Source organism: Arvicanthis niloticus, chromosome 5, assembly GCF_011762505.2.
Source record: "Arvicanthis niloticus isolate mArvNil1 chromosome 5, mArvNil1.pat.X, whole genome shotgun sequence".
NCBI lineage: Eukaryota > Metazoa > Chordata > Mammalia > Rodentia > Muridae > Arvicanthis > Arvicanthis niloticus.
Window position 1 is genome coordinate 1,723,763 of NC_047662.1, and position 14,621 is coordinate 1,738,383.

Here is a 14,621-nt window from a genome sequence, read left to right on the forward strand (position 1 = left end):
AGAGGGTGGAAGCAACTGTGTCTATGGAGTCAAGCACGGTCGACTCCTACAGCAGGGCACCACTCAGACCCGGAAAGGAAGTTAGTGACAATGCACCCTGCAACACGGGAGGGACCTTGAGGACAAGGTGCTCGGTGAGATAAGCCTATCTGCAAAGGTCAAGTCCTGCTCGAGTCTGCTTACATCTGGTTCCTAGAGGAGTCTGATTCATAAAGACAGCAAAATGGTGACTGTTCAGAACTGAAGAGGGAAGTGGGGGGTTGGTATTTAATGGACACAGAGTTTCAGATCCAACATAGGAAGTGTTCAAGAGGAGGACCCGCGTGAATGGGCTGTGCTTCCCAGCGTGGGCACTTAATGTCACTGATCTGTCGCTAGAAGATCTGTAGCTAAGACGGTAGACTTTATGTGATGTGTATTCTGCCACCGGTAAATTTAAATTTTCTATCTTCACTGCTGGGTGTAGAAATTAGGGCCTTGCCACGTCAGGCTGGGTCTGGGCCACCGAGCCCCGCTTCATCCTTACTCCAGTCGTTTATAAAGACTGTCCCACTGCCTGCGTTGGAGGTTTCAGAGCTGGTGTTTGTAGCCAGCCCTCCCACCCTGAAATCTGAGGTGACAGCATGTTGACCATTCAGGAGGCAAAGGGTTAAGGAGGGTACCCGCTCAGCCCGCCAACTCATGCGGGGCTCAGCAGGGCCAGGGAGCCTTGCTGTGATTTAGAAGAAAAAAACACTAAGATTTGAGCGATCCGTGGGCTACCTCGCTGCCCCCGGGGCTCGGGGAAGTGGTATATTAACGAAGGAATAAAGGAGAGGAAGAAAAAGGCCAAATCACATCTCTCTGAAACAAAGAGGCTTTTTACCAGGAACAAGCCTTGATAAAAATTACAGAGACATCACAGTCATTCAGCGCCTGCCCCGGGCGATGGAGGCGGCCAGGAAATGGAAGATGCGGGGTTTGCCGCAGAGCTCGGTGTCCCCAGAGCATTGCAGGACAAATAATCATCTTGGAATAATGCATCAGCTTTAAGTGGGGCCAGGTGGCCAGGGCTGGCCAGACCCTTCCATGGTCCTCGTAAGGGCTGGGTTCAGGTTGCTGGCCCTGGGCTTCTGGACCTCGGTGGGCTGTGTGCTGGTCCTGTGCTGCACAGGAGTGGGGGTGGGGCAGGGTGGGCCTGGCTGTTTACCATGCCTCCTCTTTGGATAGATTTGGTTAGCTTTGAGCCCAAAGGCATGCGATTTCTTTGAGGTAGGCTGGGGTTTGTCTGAGCAGGTGGCTCAGACACTAGGAGGGGTAGTCACAGGACACCCTAGGTTAGCATGTGCTGCTTGGGCTCAGCCATCTGCTTCTAGGGCTAGCTCTTCATCCTCAGTTTGTGGCCTCTTTGTCTGTAAAATGGGTTGAATAGAAAAGAACAAAAAACACTCATGGCTGCAGGAAGGGCTTTCCAGTGTGGTTTCTGGAACCAGTGGAACAAACTGTCATTGGCTGGGTGATGTAAGCTGAAAGTCTGTAGTTTAGGTATGGCAGGGTTATATTCTTCCCAAGACTCACTCTGGGTTACAATCCAGTCTAACATCTCATCTTTAATCTGTACATTTACAGAGAATTTATTTCTAAGTAAAGCCGCATTCTGAGGTATTTGGGCTTGAAGACCTGAGTGACCTAGCCATTACTAAGGGTGTCCAGAGATCCACCTCAAGTCTAGGGCAGGCCCCCACCAGGGACAGGCCTGTTACTGCCTCATTCTTCATCCGCAAAGAGGAGGCAGTTCTGTGGGTTGGGTCCTTGGTTCCCTTCATAACTGTGACAGAGACTGACATGTAGATGGCCAGGTCGTGTGGGTGACTTTGGCCCGGATAGAGAAACCAGGTGGGCAGCCCAGGCTCCTTGCCAGGTTGTCTCCATATACCCTGTCTTTGGAGAAGTGGCTCAGAGAAGCTCATGCCAGATTCAGGTCAGCCAGAGCTAGCCACCAACCTACCCAGGCTCCCCCAAGCTCTAATGGCAATTTGGTTGTATCAGCTTTGCAGCTGGGGCCATCCCTGTGGACAGGGTTGAGAATGTAAACGGCGATTGATTATTATTAACATTTAGCATGTTTGCAGAGCCATCATTCCTTGGCCCTATTAATCTGCTGTGTTAACAGCTGCTGGGATTGGTCCTGGCTCTGGAAGAATGCTGACAGGCCGCTCGCTCGCTCGCTCGCTGCAGATGAGGCAGGGCCCTGTGAGGAGAGAGGTGCACACAACCTCTTTCCAGGATGTTCTTGAGAGTTTGAGTCCTAGGACTTCAGATAATCGATGTAGTACAGGGTGTTTCAAAAACAGAGGGCGCAGGCATATGGGAGCCGATCAACTCCTGGGCATCCCTTCCTAAGAACCCATTTTTGGGAGTGAGTTTTCAGGAAACTCCTCTGGCATCCCAGAACCCTCTGGCTGAAGCGTCTATGTCTGATTTGTCTCTCACAGTGGCTGTGCAGAAATCCCCCATTAGATTTAAAGACCTCTCATTGACCCCTGAGAATAATGTCTGCCTCTGCGTCCCTCAGTGGCTCCTGCAGACCTGGAGACCAAACAGGGTCTGCCCTTTTCCTTCAACTCAGCAGCGCTCACTGCTCCTGGGGTGTGTCGCTCTTCAGGTAGTGACTCTCCAGATAGTGAGCCTAAATTAATGCTAGCAGTATCCAGGAGACCTGACAGGAGCAGACAGAACCAAGGAGAGACAGGATATTGTAGGACCCCCTCAGGTCATCTCAGCGACTTCCAAAGTTTGATGTCATGTGGCCAATGGGGACCGTTTCTTCAATGACTTAGTGTTAGCCATCCTGAAGTATGGTCTCACTTCTGTGGCCCCATGTATTACATAAGAATTGATCAGTGGGTGTTAAATTCTGCTTAAGCTAACTTGAGATACCTTTTGGGTGGGGTGCCCTGTGGTTGGTCATGCTACTTTGTTCAAGAGAAAGCATGTCAGGACTCCTTGCTGCTGGCTTGCAGGATGGCAGCTTCAGATCGTTGTTGTCTTGCCAAGTGGCCGCTCCTCTGGAAGATGTGGTGCTTGTGGCACATGGCCACCACCGTATTCCCTTTAAAAAGATACTTACAAGGCATAGCCAGGGTTGGGTTTTACTGAAACCATTGCTCATCATTCTGTGGAAGGGTGTGTGAATCTTCTCTCTGCCTACAGTGTTGAGGGGGTGATGAGTGCAGAGACTTAGGTGATTTCTGAGACATTTGAGGTGTACCTTGTCTCAGGCAGGCTTTCGTTTCTTCAGAGCATGGCATGGCTTTTCCTTTGCTTCCAGGTCAGTTCTGGGTAATTCTGAGCAGACTCCCTTTGACCCTTCAACTCTGTACTGGGCCCCTGACCCCCAGGAAGCTTGGAAAAGAGCCTTCAGACTAGGGTCTACTGTTCTGCCAAACAGGGTGATGAGCTACCCACATGAAACCACAAGCCTTGCAGCTTTCTGACAAATGCAGCTATAAACCCTACAGGGAAAGAGCACGCACTGGTCAGTGGTGCACATTACCTCTGACTGTGCCTTATGGGGCTGGGTCAGATGGCTTGTGCAGAGCTAGCCCCCTAGCCCTGAGTTTAGAAGGATAGGCTCCTGGGTAGGGATGGAGGGGCCAGGAGCTGCTAGGAAGCCAACAGGCTGGCTCTGGCCACCACACACCCCTCTCATACCCCTGCATACTCAGGGTATGCGGTCTGATCTCAGCTGTACAGTAGGAAGTTATGAGCTCCAAAGAGCTGGTCAGGTCTAAGGGCCACTGCCACGACAGCTGCTTACGTCCTCTGAGGATGACCATGAGGGTGGTGTCCTCCATGGCCCTGCCCAGCAGCAGTGGGCAGAGTCTAGGACAGGACTCCTGAGGGCCTGCAATTTATAAAATATATCAGGAATTCTTTGTGGGGTTCCTGGACCCTGGGGGTGGTTATGATGGGTGTGGAGTGATCAGTAGGCTGCAGCCAGTCTGCATGACCTCACCAGGAAAGGTTGTCCATTTTTATATGCATGAGCAAGACAGGCCACCCACCCAAGTCCCCTTCTGGAGCTGCTTGTACATGCAGGGGTCTTGCCCCTCCTTTCTTCTCTCTTCTTTTTAGGAAAGACAGTAGTAGCCATTCAGAGTCACCATCCAATCAGATGAGGACTGTGGGTCATTGACCCCCTGACTTCAGGACAGTGGCCATAGGGCTTGTCATAGAGTGGGGACAGGGAAGATTGCTGGGTGCCCCTCAGTCCTCACTCCATCTGGCCTGGTGGACTCACCTCAAGGCACCATCCCTCTTTAGCTGCTTCTGTTTCTAAACTTACAGGATGGGGGTGAATGTGACCCAGAAAAAAATCGTGGTATGTACCAAAGGTCACTGTTCAGTCTGTGCTTCTGGATAGGCTCAGGGATTTTTTTTTTCCTCCAGGGGAGTGTGTGTGTGTGTGCCTGTTCACATGCATGTGTGTTGTGCATGTGTGCATGAGTGCACACCTATGTGTATGTGCTCCGGTGTGTATGTGTGTGCCTGTATGCATGCATGTGTGTGCACACATTTGCATACCTGTATGTCTATGTGTATGTGTGCGTGCCTGTGTGTGTACTGTGTGTGCCTACATGTGTACGTGTGCCTGTGTGCGTGTGTCCTTGTGTGTGTTTGTGTGTGTATATGAGTGTTTCTGTTTCTCTGTGTCTTGTGTGTGCATGCATGTGTGTATGTACATGACAGAAAGAGAGAGAGACAGAGACAGAGACAGAGACAGAGACAGACCCTGCATGGACATCATGCATGTGTGTGTCCCAGTAGAGGAAAAACCTCAAGGAAGCCCAGCCAGAGTCTGTCCTGAGAGGAACCCATCAGCCACCCACCAGTGGTAAAAGTACCCAGGTGGATTCTGGGATGCGAGTTCTTCCCAGGTCCCTGACTTTTCTGCTCTGTGGCTTGTGAGTGATACAGAGCAGATACCCACCAAGATAAGACAATGACCTAGACAAAGAATAGCACTCAGGTTTGTGATGGGAGGACAGGGCTCAGGTGGGTCAGTGGGATTCTGGCCGTCAGCATAGTCTGTTCTGTCCCTTGCTGTGGGCCCCTCAATGGGCTGTGTTACTCTCAGAGGCTCTGTCTCCCATGAATCAGCGAGAAGGCAATATCTGTGCAGGAAGCACATGCTGAGTCTCTTTCCAGGACAGTTGTTTGGGAACTGATGGGATCAAGACAAGGTTTGGGGCTCTCAGGATGAGGAGAATCCTGTCCTGGGTCAGAGGGGGTTCAGCCACCTTCTACTTCAGTTAATATAGCTATTCGTAGCCGTCTCTCAGGAAACTCATAATAAGCCATCATGACCTCAGGGCTCCAGGGTCCCAAGCAGGGCCTCTTAGTCAGGAAGCTCTGGATTGTTGAGAAACATTTCCTCGGCCCCTTTGAGACACTCACTGCCTTTCTTGATGGTAGAGCCTCAGCTCACTGGAAGACCTGGACGGTTGTTTGGTTTTTTGTTTGTTTTGTTTTTGTTTGTTTGTTTGTTTGTTTTTGCATGCTCAGTGACACCATGAGATGCAATTAATGCAAGGTGATAAAGGTTCTAAAAAATTCACATTTTAGATCCACTGAAGTCTTAGTCTAGAGGTGCCCGTCTTCTGAGATCCCACATCTAACTCTATACATGGAACGGTACCTTTCTATATCATGGGCCTAAATAAATTATGCAGAATTCTAGAGAGAGTAAATGTCCTTCCTGGGCTCTTACCATAGTGTTAGGCTTGGATTAAGCAGCCAGTGTGGTACAGTGGGTGTAAAATTTAAGAGCACTGTCATAGTTAACTCTCTGTTGCCATGAAGAGACAGAATAAACTGGCAACTTATAAAAGGAATCATTTAATTGAGGCATTGCTTACAGTTTCAGAAGGCGAGAGTCTATGGCTGTTATGGCAGGGAGCACGGCAGCGGGGAAGCAGGCATGGTACTTAGAGCAGTAGCTGAGAGTTTACATCTGGATCTGGAAGATGGAGGCAGAGAGCCAGAGACTGGGCCTGGCCTGGGCTTTTAAAGCCCCAAAGCCACCCCCAGTGACATACCTCTTCCCCCTAGTCCTTCCCAAAACAGTTCCATAAATATTCAAATATATGAGCTGATGAGGGGCTATTCTCATGCAAACCACCACTAACACACACACAGACACAGACACAGACACAGACACACACACACACACACACACGTACACGCACATGCATGCGCACACGCACATGCATGCGCACATGTGCGCACACACACACACACACACACACACACACACACACCTACTCACAGATTGATGCACTATGTCCTGGGTATCTTTCTACCCCACCTTGCTTGGTCTGATTTCCTTAGAGAGAGGGAAGAGTATGGACTGATCTGGTATTGCTGTTTTCTGGTTCTAAGCAAGACTGAAAGAGTTAAGGGTGAGCTGTTAGGTGCCTCAAGGACCTAGCAGGAACCAGGGGCTAAAGCCCAGGTTGCTGCCTACCCATATCCACTTTTGAACATTCTTACTGTGTAGACCCTCCTGGCATCGACACTTTCCTTTGCATGTGTGTGATAAAGAAATTAGTGGAAATGTATGGTGGTGCAGGGTTCTTAGCCCTGTGGCTTTCCATCTGCCTTCTGCTTATGGCCTTGAGTTTTTCTAAAACCGAGAACACAGGTCAGTGAGCCTGCTGCACAGTTCTGCCAACTGTGGAGCTCCTCCGGGGCATCCCGTTCCATGAGCACAGGTTGCGGATGTCGACAACACCCAGAGACTCACTCACAGCATGTGCCATGTACGCTGGTCTGCGTCCCAGGGTGGGGCTGTGTTCCCACCACAGTCAAGGTGCAGATCACAAACGGCCACCTTGTCCTGACCCAAACACTCCGCACCTCTTATAAGCACTGTTGCACCTTCTCAGGACCTGTCCTGGACACCCCAGATCTGAGATTGTGTCCTCTTTAGAAGGCTCTGTCCTACGGTCCTGATCCCCCTTTCTGCCTCCTCCATTTCTAGGAGACACCCGTCTTGTTGTTGCTGAGCTGAGTGAACACTTGGTTTGACTTCTTTAATCTTGAAGGTTGACTTGCCCGTGTTAGTGTGCTGTCTTCCTTTCTGGGCACAGCTGGTATGGGCGTGTGCCCTATGATCTGGAGGTGATGCATGCCACTGTTTGGGGGTACATAATAAAGTCAGAATATTCCTGTAGCCAGTTGGCAGCATCCTGAGAGAACAGTGAGTTGAAGAGACTGGTCTGATCCTCCTGAGGGAGGTACCAGCTAAGGTCTGTAGTTGCCTTCAGGAGAGGTCTCACCTCCCAGCAGTGAGGATCACCCACAGCACCATCCAGGTCCTATCAGGGTACCCTAGGAGCCTCTCAGAGCCTCCACCTAGTGCTTGCTGAGTATGCAGTTAGGGGCTTCTGTCATCCTTCCATCTTTCCTCCAGAACCCTCCAGGCAGAAAGCAATTGAACTGCATAGGCCGCAAGGACCTGTTTTCAGGGTTCCCCACCATTACCTGTGCTCACATACACACATGCTCAAATGAAGCTCTCATGTGCCCACACATTTGTATACACACACACACACACACACACACACGTACACACGTACACAGGTTACACATGACCACACACACAGGCACACCCCCCACGTGTGCACACATGTGTATATGCACATATGAGAACACATGCACACATGCACACACATGCATATGCATACACACAGGCACATGCATATATGTACACATGCATGTGCACATGTGCACACATACAAGTACACACACAGGCACATATGCATGTGCATACATGCATACACACACAGGCACATACATGCACATGCTCACATACACATGTACACACACACACACGTACACAGGTACACATGACTACATGACCACACACAGAGGCACACTCCCCATGTGTGCACACATGTGTATATGCACCTATGAGAACACATGCACACATGCACACACATGCATATGTGTACACACAGGCACATGCATATATGTACACAAGCACGTGCACATGTGCACACATGCATACACACACAGGCACATATATGCACATGCTCACATACACGCACGCACACACGCACGCACGCACACTCTGCCCTGACTGCCTGGCTGATGGGCAGAAGCACTTCTGTTGCCATCACTACCCTGTGTGACTTTCACACTGCCTGCTCCAAGCCTTCAAGCAAGATGACTTCTCCTTTAAACCTGACCTCACAATAAAACAGGAACTGTAGAGATCCATCGACTGGGAAAATTCCTCAGACTCCCTCTGGCCGCTGATTAAGGTTTAAATCTGCCTGTTGGTGGCAGGACAGTCAGTGACCACCCTTTACAGATGTTACTGGCATGTCTGATGCAGAGCCCCAGTCTAGGGGATACCGTGACAGGCCCTCTGCTGCTGGTTGATGCTATTGTTTAACAAACTGTCCCAGAGTTCAGCCTGTGAGCACAGTTTGCTGTCTCTCGGTCTCCCATCTGCCTCTGTCTCTCTGCCTCACTGCCTCTGCTTCTATCTCTATCTCTCTGTCTGTTTCTCTCTCTCTCTCTCTCTCTCTCTCTCTCTCTCTCTCTCTCTCTCTCTCATTTTTCTAGGCCTTGGTTTCCCATCCATGTTTGTTCTTCAGTGAGGCTTCTGAAAAGACATGGTTTGTATTCTGAGGGGACAGAAAGCCCCCTCGTCTGAGGTCAAAAGAGACCCAACACTAAAACCCAAGTTGGATAGACTCCGAAGGGGAGTGGAAGACAAGGTCGTGGTGGGTTCCCAGCTGACAGATGCTTCCCTGGTTCTGGGGAGGAGTTGAGGTCTGATCCTCACCATAGGGTTACGATGGTCACTGGAACATTGGCTGGCATGGTGTTAGAGGGGCTTGGTATGGAGTTCACTAGGAACAGGCTAGGCTGGAGACCAGGGCATCCAGCAGGTGCTTCTAGGATGAAGTGCAGAGGTAACTATCACTGAGACACACTGCTCCCTGTACCCTCCCCTCCGTGTTTAACATTTTATGAATGACATCCCCAACCAAGAATCTTCACATGAAGCCATTACAAGGTCCAAACAAAGACTGTAGTCCTCCCAACCATTCAGTGATATCCAGTCTCCCAGACACAGTCAAAAAGTGCCCATGTCCTTGGCCACTGCTCTTCTACCTGGACAAGAACATGGTCTGGAAAACGCATCTGGCATTCCAGATGCTTAGACTGGGGCTGGAATACAGGGACCCACTCTGAAGAATATGCCTGTCCACCCTGGGCAGAAGGGCTTTCATCTCTGAGGACGTCTTACCTGGAGCTCATGAGAAAGAAAGATTCAGAGCAGGGGACTACTTCTTCAGGGCCTACAGATCCCTTCCTGCATCCTTTCTCAAAATACATGCCGTGCACACTCATTTAGCCTCCTGAACCTTCAGTGCCCACCCATGAACAAAGCTCTCTCCCCAGTGCAGGGGAGAGAACAGCAGAATGGAAAGAAGGAAGCTGTCACTTAACCTCATGACCACCTGGGCACAGGAGGCTGCACCAGGGCAAAGGCCTACCTCTAATCGGCAGGAAACACTGCCTTCTCTCCAGCTGTTTGCTGGGCCTCCAGTTAGGGCCATTTTTAAAGTGGATGGTTTCTCTGAGTAGGTGAGGGGTCTGAGGAAGTAGAACTCAAACTGAAAACAAGGAAAGAAAAAAGAAATAGCCCTGAGGTGGCCATACACCGGATGGGGACATTGCGCTCTCCTTGGACCCGTCAGAGCTCCTGAAGGACTCCTCTGCTTCCTAGCCACTCCGGAGGGCAGATGGCATCGGCGCCCGGAAAGAGTTAAGGAACACTTCATGGGGAACGTGGGCTTCCAGCACGACTTTGTTTGTGAGCTCTGTGTAGTTCTGAATAATAAGGTGGCTTGTTAATTACCCCCCCTTCTAATTTACCTTTCTGCCTCACACAGGCAACGGGAAGGTTTACGGGGGTGTTCTTTCAAACCTAAACAACACCAGGCTTTGGGCGGAGGGAGCTGTGTTGCCTTCATGTTGCCGAGCCCCTGAAAGGATCCCACCAGCCAATTAAAAAAGAACCGTTGCCCACTTAAAACATAGTCATTACTTCTGTGAATGCTGCTAAATTAAATAAGTGTTATCGGCATGATTTTTTTCCCCCCAAGACTTCAGTTTCTTTTGAAAGAAAACATTTTGTTACTTCCCCAGCCGGTTTGTTTGCAGCCAACGTGGGGAATCTGAAATCTTTTTTTTTTTTTTCTTTCCCCCTTGTACTTGAAAAGTTCTTGTCTCCCTGGAGGCTCCTGTTTCACCAGCCAACGTCAAGGAGCAGGGATGGGCATGGGACATGGCTCCTGGGTAACTTCCACAGGTCAGCAGACCCGTGGCAGGACGGAACTGACCTGGGAGATCTGGATCAGGGGTCAGCAGGCTGAGCAAGGAGCCATTCTGTGAGGCCCCACCTCCCCACCTCTGGCTTTCTGCACTGACTGAGGTCAAGTTCTCAGCACAGAGAGTGTCCATCTTAAAGCATTCGACTCGGTGGCTCTTAGCACACTTTGCTGCGTTTTGCAACCAACTTCTACCTCTGTTTAATTCTGGAACATTCTCACCACCCACAGGAGAGTGGCCCCTATTAGCCACCACTCCCCAGCCCCTCACAATCTTTACAGATCTGCCTCTTTCCAGATGCTTTGAAGAAGCACGGTGTTGGCCTTCCATTTTACAGAATACATTTTTTAAAGTTTTAGTGGTCGAGTCGTGATCGTCTTGTGACAAGACAAAGTGGTGTTTCCATCTGTGTACATACTGGAACAACGAGCGGGACTTTACAGGAGGAATATGATTTTACATTGGGGGGATGAGTCGGGATTTACAGGCTACAGTGGTGTGATGTTTACCGTGTGCGCATGGCCTAGGCATCGGGGAATGGTCCAGTCAGGGTGGCTGGCCTGACACAGCCACGGGGGAGGAGCAGGGAAAGGGAAGATGCTGGTCAGTGGGGACAAAGTCAAAGCTAGAGAGGAAAAATGAATGCAGGTATGCCTGAGCACACCAGGATGGTTTGAAGTAATGTGCTATAGGACAAGGCCCCGAGGGTTCCAGGCAGTTTGTATGCTTCCGAGGTCTGTCCCCATTGCAACAAGGTGGGCTTCCTGCCCTTGGTGGATAACCCCTGGTGCAGACAGAACACAGTTTGGCCATTTGCTTATTCATATTGCTGGGGCCTTGGGCTGGTCTGCCCTTCCGACTCCTTCCAGTCCTTCACCGTGTTTGAGGTGCCATGGGGTAGATGCCAGGAACTTTCATTTTCCTTCCTGCCTGATCTCTTTTTGCCCTCTTAGACCCCTCCTGTCCAATACCTTTACAGCCTTCCTGTGCCAAGGTGCCTCTGTTATGTTCAACTTGACATCAGCCTTTGGTTACGACGGGCCCCTAGAGAAAAGCCCATCCCCCACAAATAAGCTGCTGTCCTCTTCCTTTTGCTCAGTCCTGTGACGTACAGGCACCAACCATGCTCATGCCTGTGACCTCAGCTATTCCTGACCTGTCTTGAGGTCACCAGGAATTTACAGGAACCTTGTCCAGAACCTGGCGAGTCCAGTGCAGCATCTGGAGTAGTCTTGTGCTGGGGTGGCCATTTTTGGCAAATCTCACATGAACCCAGATTCTGTATTTTCTCAAAACTATCCCAGTTCACCAGTCTCCGGGGCTACAGACAAGCACTGGAATGATTTCACAGTAAATATTTCACTGTCCCCAGGACAGCTTTGCCTCAGCTTCTCCATAGCAGAACTGGGCAGCTCATCCTGGGCTGCAGAGGAAGCTTCTACCTCTAACATAGATGGAAACAGTGAGCAAATGAGGGTTGTGTTGCCTATAACATGTTGGTCCCTTGAGGAGCCTGGTGGGATCTTCTCCCTGGGGAGCCGCTGGCACTGTATGCCTGCTGCCAGGTTTAGGATGCTGCAGAGGTGGCAGCTGCTAGACAAGGGGTAGCAGCTGGAAGTCTGCTGAGCCTCTGGTGTCCTTTGGTTGGTTCCACGAGGGCCACATCCCTGGGGAGTCCCTGCTGCAGAAGCTGATGCTACCTTATCTCTTTAGGTGACGGTGACGTTGTAAATAATATGTATGAACCCGACCCGGACCTGCTGGCCGGCCAGAGTGCCGAGGAGGAGACCGAGGACGGCATCCTGTCCCCCATCCCTATGGGGCCACCGTCCCCCTTCCCCACCAGTGAGGACTTCACTCCCAAGGAGGGTTCGCCCTATGAGGCTCCTGTCTACATTCCTGAAGACATTCCAATCCCACCAGACTTCGAGCTTCGAGAATCCTCCATCCCAGGAGCTGGCCTGGGGATCTGGGCCAAGCGGAAGATGGAAATTGGGGAGAGGTTTGGCCCCTACATGGTGGCGCCCCGGGCCGCACTGAAGGATGCCGACTTTGGATGGGAGGTGAGTGTGCCCAGTCTGAGCATGATTGATCGTGGCCATTTATCTTGTGTTCAATCTATTTATAAAGCCGGTGCAGCCACTGCCCCAGGCAGGAGGCTCGGTCTGTTGGAGAAAGAGAGAGAGAGAGAGAGCGTTCGAATGTCACATTTCCCAGGGTTATTTTATCCAGCAGCTCGCATGACGTGACTCAGAAAACATTGCAGTCCCCTCAGATGCCCATCAACCCCGACGGCTGTGGCACCCTCTTCCCGGAAATGTGTCTTTTATGAGCTCATGTTTGGAAACATCCTACTGAATGGAGGTGCTAACCCACCCTCACTGAGGGATAGTTGGATGTCCTAAAAGAAGCAGTTTAATGCCGAGAGAGTTCCATTTTAGCTCCGTCAGGCTGAGGCACCTTGCAAAACAGGCCTGGTGGTCACACAGCCCCCATAAACCCTATCACAGTTTGATGGACCGTAGAGGGGACCTCACCCTCAGATTTGTGAGCAGAAGCCTTGCCTACTTAAACGTCCTTATCATATCTCCACGGACCTTTGTGGGGGTGGAGTGTGTGTGTGTGTGTGTGTGTGTGTGTGTTAGTTAATCTGTGCAGAGGGATTGAAGAAGATTGTGCATTCGTTAGGTGGGAGAGTGTGAGCTTTGAACCAGAAGCTTTCAGAAGTGTCCACTCAGGCCATGAGGCACACTGACCCCCTGCTTTGAGGGGGCTTGTCAAGGTGGCCTCGTGGGAACTAAGAGTGCCACAAAAATCACGTTTTCCTGTAGGCCCCGGCCTTCCTGCGGCCCACAGGGCTGGTTTCCAGTGGTAGTTTTGGCAGGGAGCCTGCCTGGGTGGAAAGCAGGAATGCGAACCCAGATTCCTTTTGGTGTTTCACAACCTCCACAAGTGCCTGCACGGAGGTCAGTGCCAGGAAGGGCAAATGGCCCAGGGGAGGGAGAGAGCATGCTCTCCTGCAGTCATCCCCTAACAGTGGGGCTGGGGTGGGTGTCAGGTGGGACAAGAGTTGGCCTCTGGTCTTTCTGCCTCTCCCAGCCTCTGGACAACCTTGTGAAAGTTTTTAAGCGAGATGTAGGTTTTCTTCGTAGAGCAAGGAACGGCTTAAGGCCTGGTTCTCTCCCTGTCTATTTTACTGCCTCCGAGCTTTGCACAGCCAGACTCCACAGCTGCCCAGAGACTCTGATGAAATGTTCTCCTATGCATGGTGTTCTCTTGTAGACCCTCAGGAACTCTGGGTACTCCACCAAGTACCAAGGATTTCCCCTGGTCCTGTCCTGTGGCGGGTGGCAGGGGGGTGGGGGTGGGGGGGAAGAAGCCCTTTGGGGGATGAGGGAAGCATGGAGATTCAAGGAAATCTAAGGGAGTTGATGGCATCTGCTGGTGGTACCTAGATCACATTCATATGTTGTTTACATATCTTACAAACCTCAGGTTGAGTGCCTGGACCTCTGTGTGTCTCCAAAAGCAGATGAAGGGAGGTCTGTGGTATCACAGGGTCTGTCAGAGTCATTGTTGAGGGCACTGGGCTTCTGATCTGAGCGTGAGCCATCCTTACTTGCTCTGCAGAGGGTTTGGAGGGTCCAGGTGAGATGCTGGGCTCACCGAACGGATGAAGAGACAGTGAGTTGGGCATCAGCATGGCGGGGTCTGTAGCTCCAAAGTTGACTTGTTATGTCTCCAGCCATCAGAAGTAACAGATGCAGGGTAGAGGGACGTGGTTGAGATCATCACACCTGACTGGCAGGGCCAGGGAACCGGGTAAGGCAGGAGAGGAGGGGTCTAGAATCTCATCCCTTCAGTGGGGCCATACTGTGCTCTGTGGCCCTCGGAGTGTTTTTAAACAGCATGGTATCTGAATACCTTGGGCTCAGTTGAATTTGTCTTTGTGGGGTCACTCCCTGCTGCTGCACCTGGAGAGATGGTTGGAGAATGTTTGTTTAAGGCACTTAAGGATCTTCATTATTTAATCAGTAGGCTAGCTTTCAGGTGCTTGGAGGATAAACAAACCTTACAGGTAACAGGTAGTTCTTTGGATGACCTTGAAGTGACTTTGTTCTTGTCTGCTCTGTGGCTGATACAGGTTTCTGTTTGATTTCGGTTTTTAGAGAAGTGCCCGTATCATAGTGGTTCCCTGGATGCCGGGCTTGGTACAGGCTGTTGCT

At 50.9% G+C, this 14,621-nt stretch overlaps 1 protein-coding gene across 7 annotated transcripts in view; it reads left to right on the plus strand.

Moving 5' to 3' along the window:
- Prdm16 (PR/SET domain 16) overlaps positions 1 to 14,621 on the plus strand; it is a 318,204-nt gene that overhangs the window by 94,728 nt on the left and 208,855 nt on the right. For all 7 annotated transcript variants that reach the window (XM_076933618.1, XM_076933613.1, XM_076933619.1 and 4 more), the window contains one exon: positions 12,109 to 12,458. In XM_076933618.1, the coding sequence (XP_076789733.1) occupies positions 12,132 to 12,458 (327 nt within the window). In that variant the 5' untranslated portion in view covers positions 12,109 to 12,131. The remainder of the gene's footprint in view (positions 1 to 12,108; positions 12,459 to 14,621) is intronic.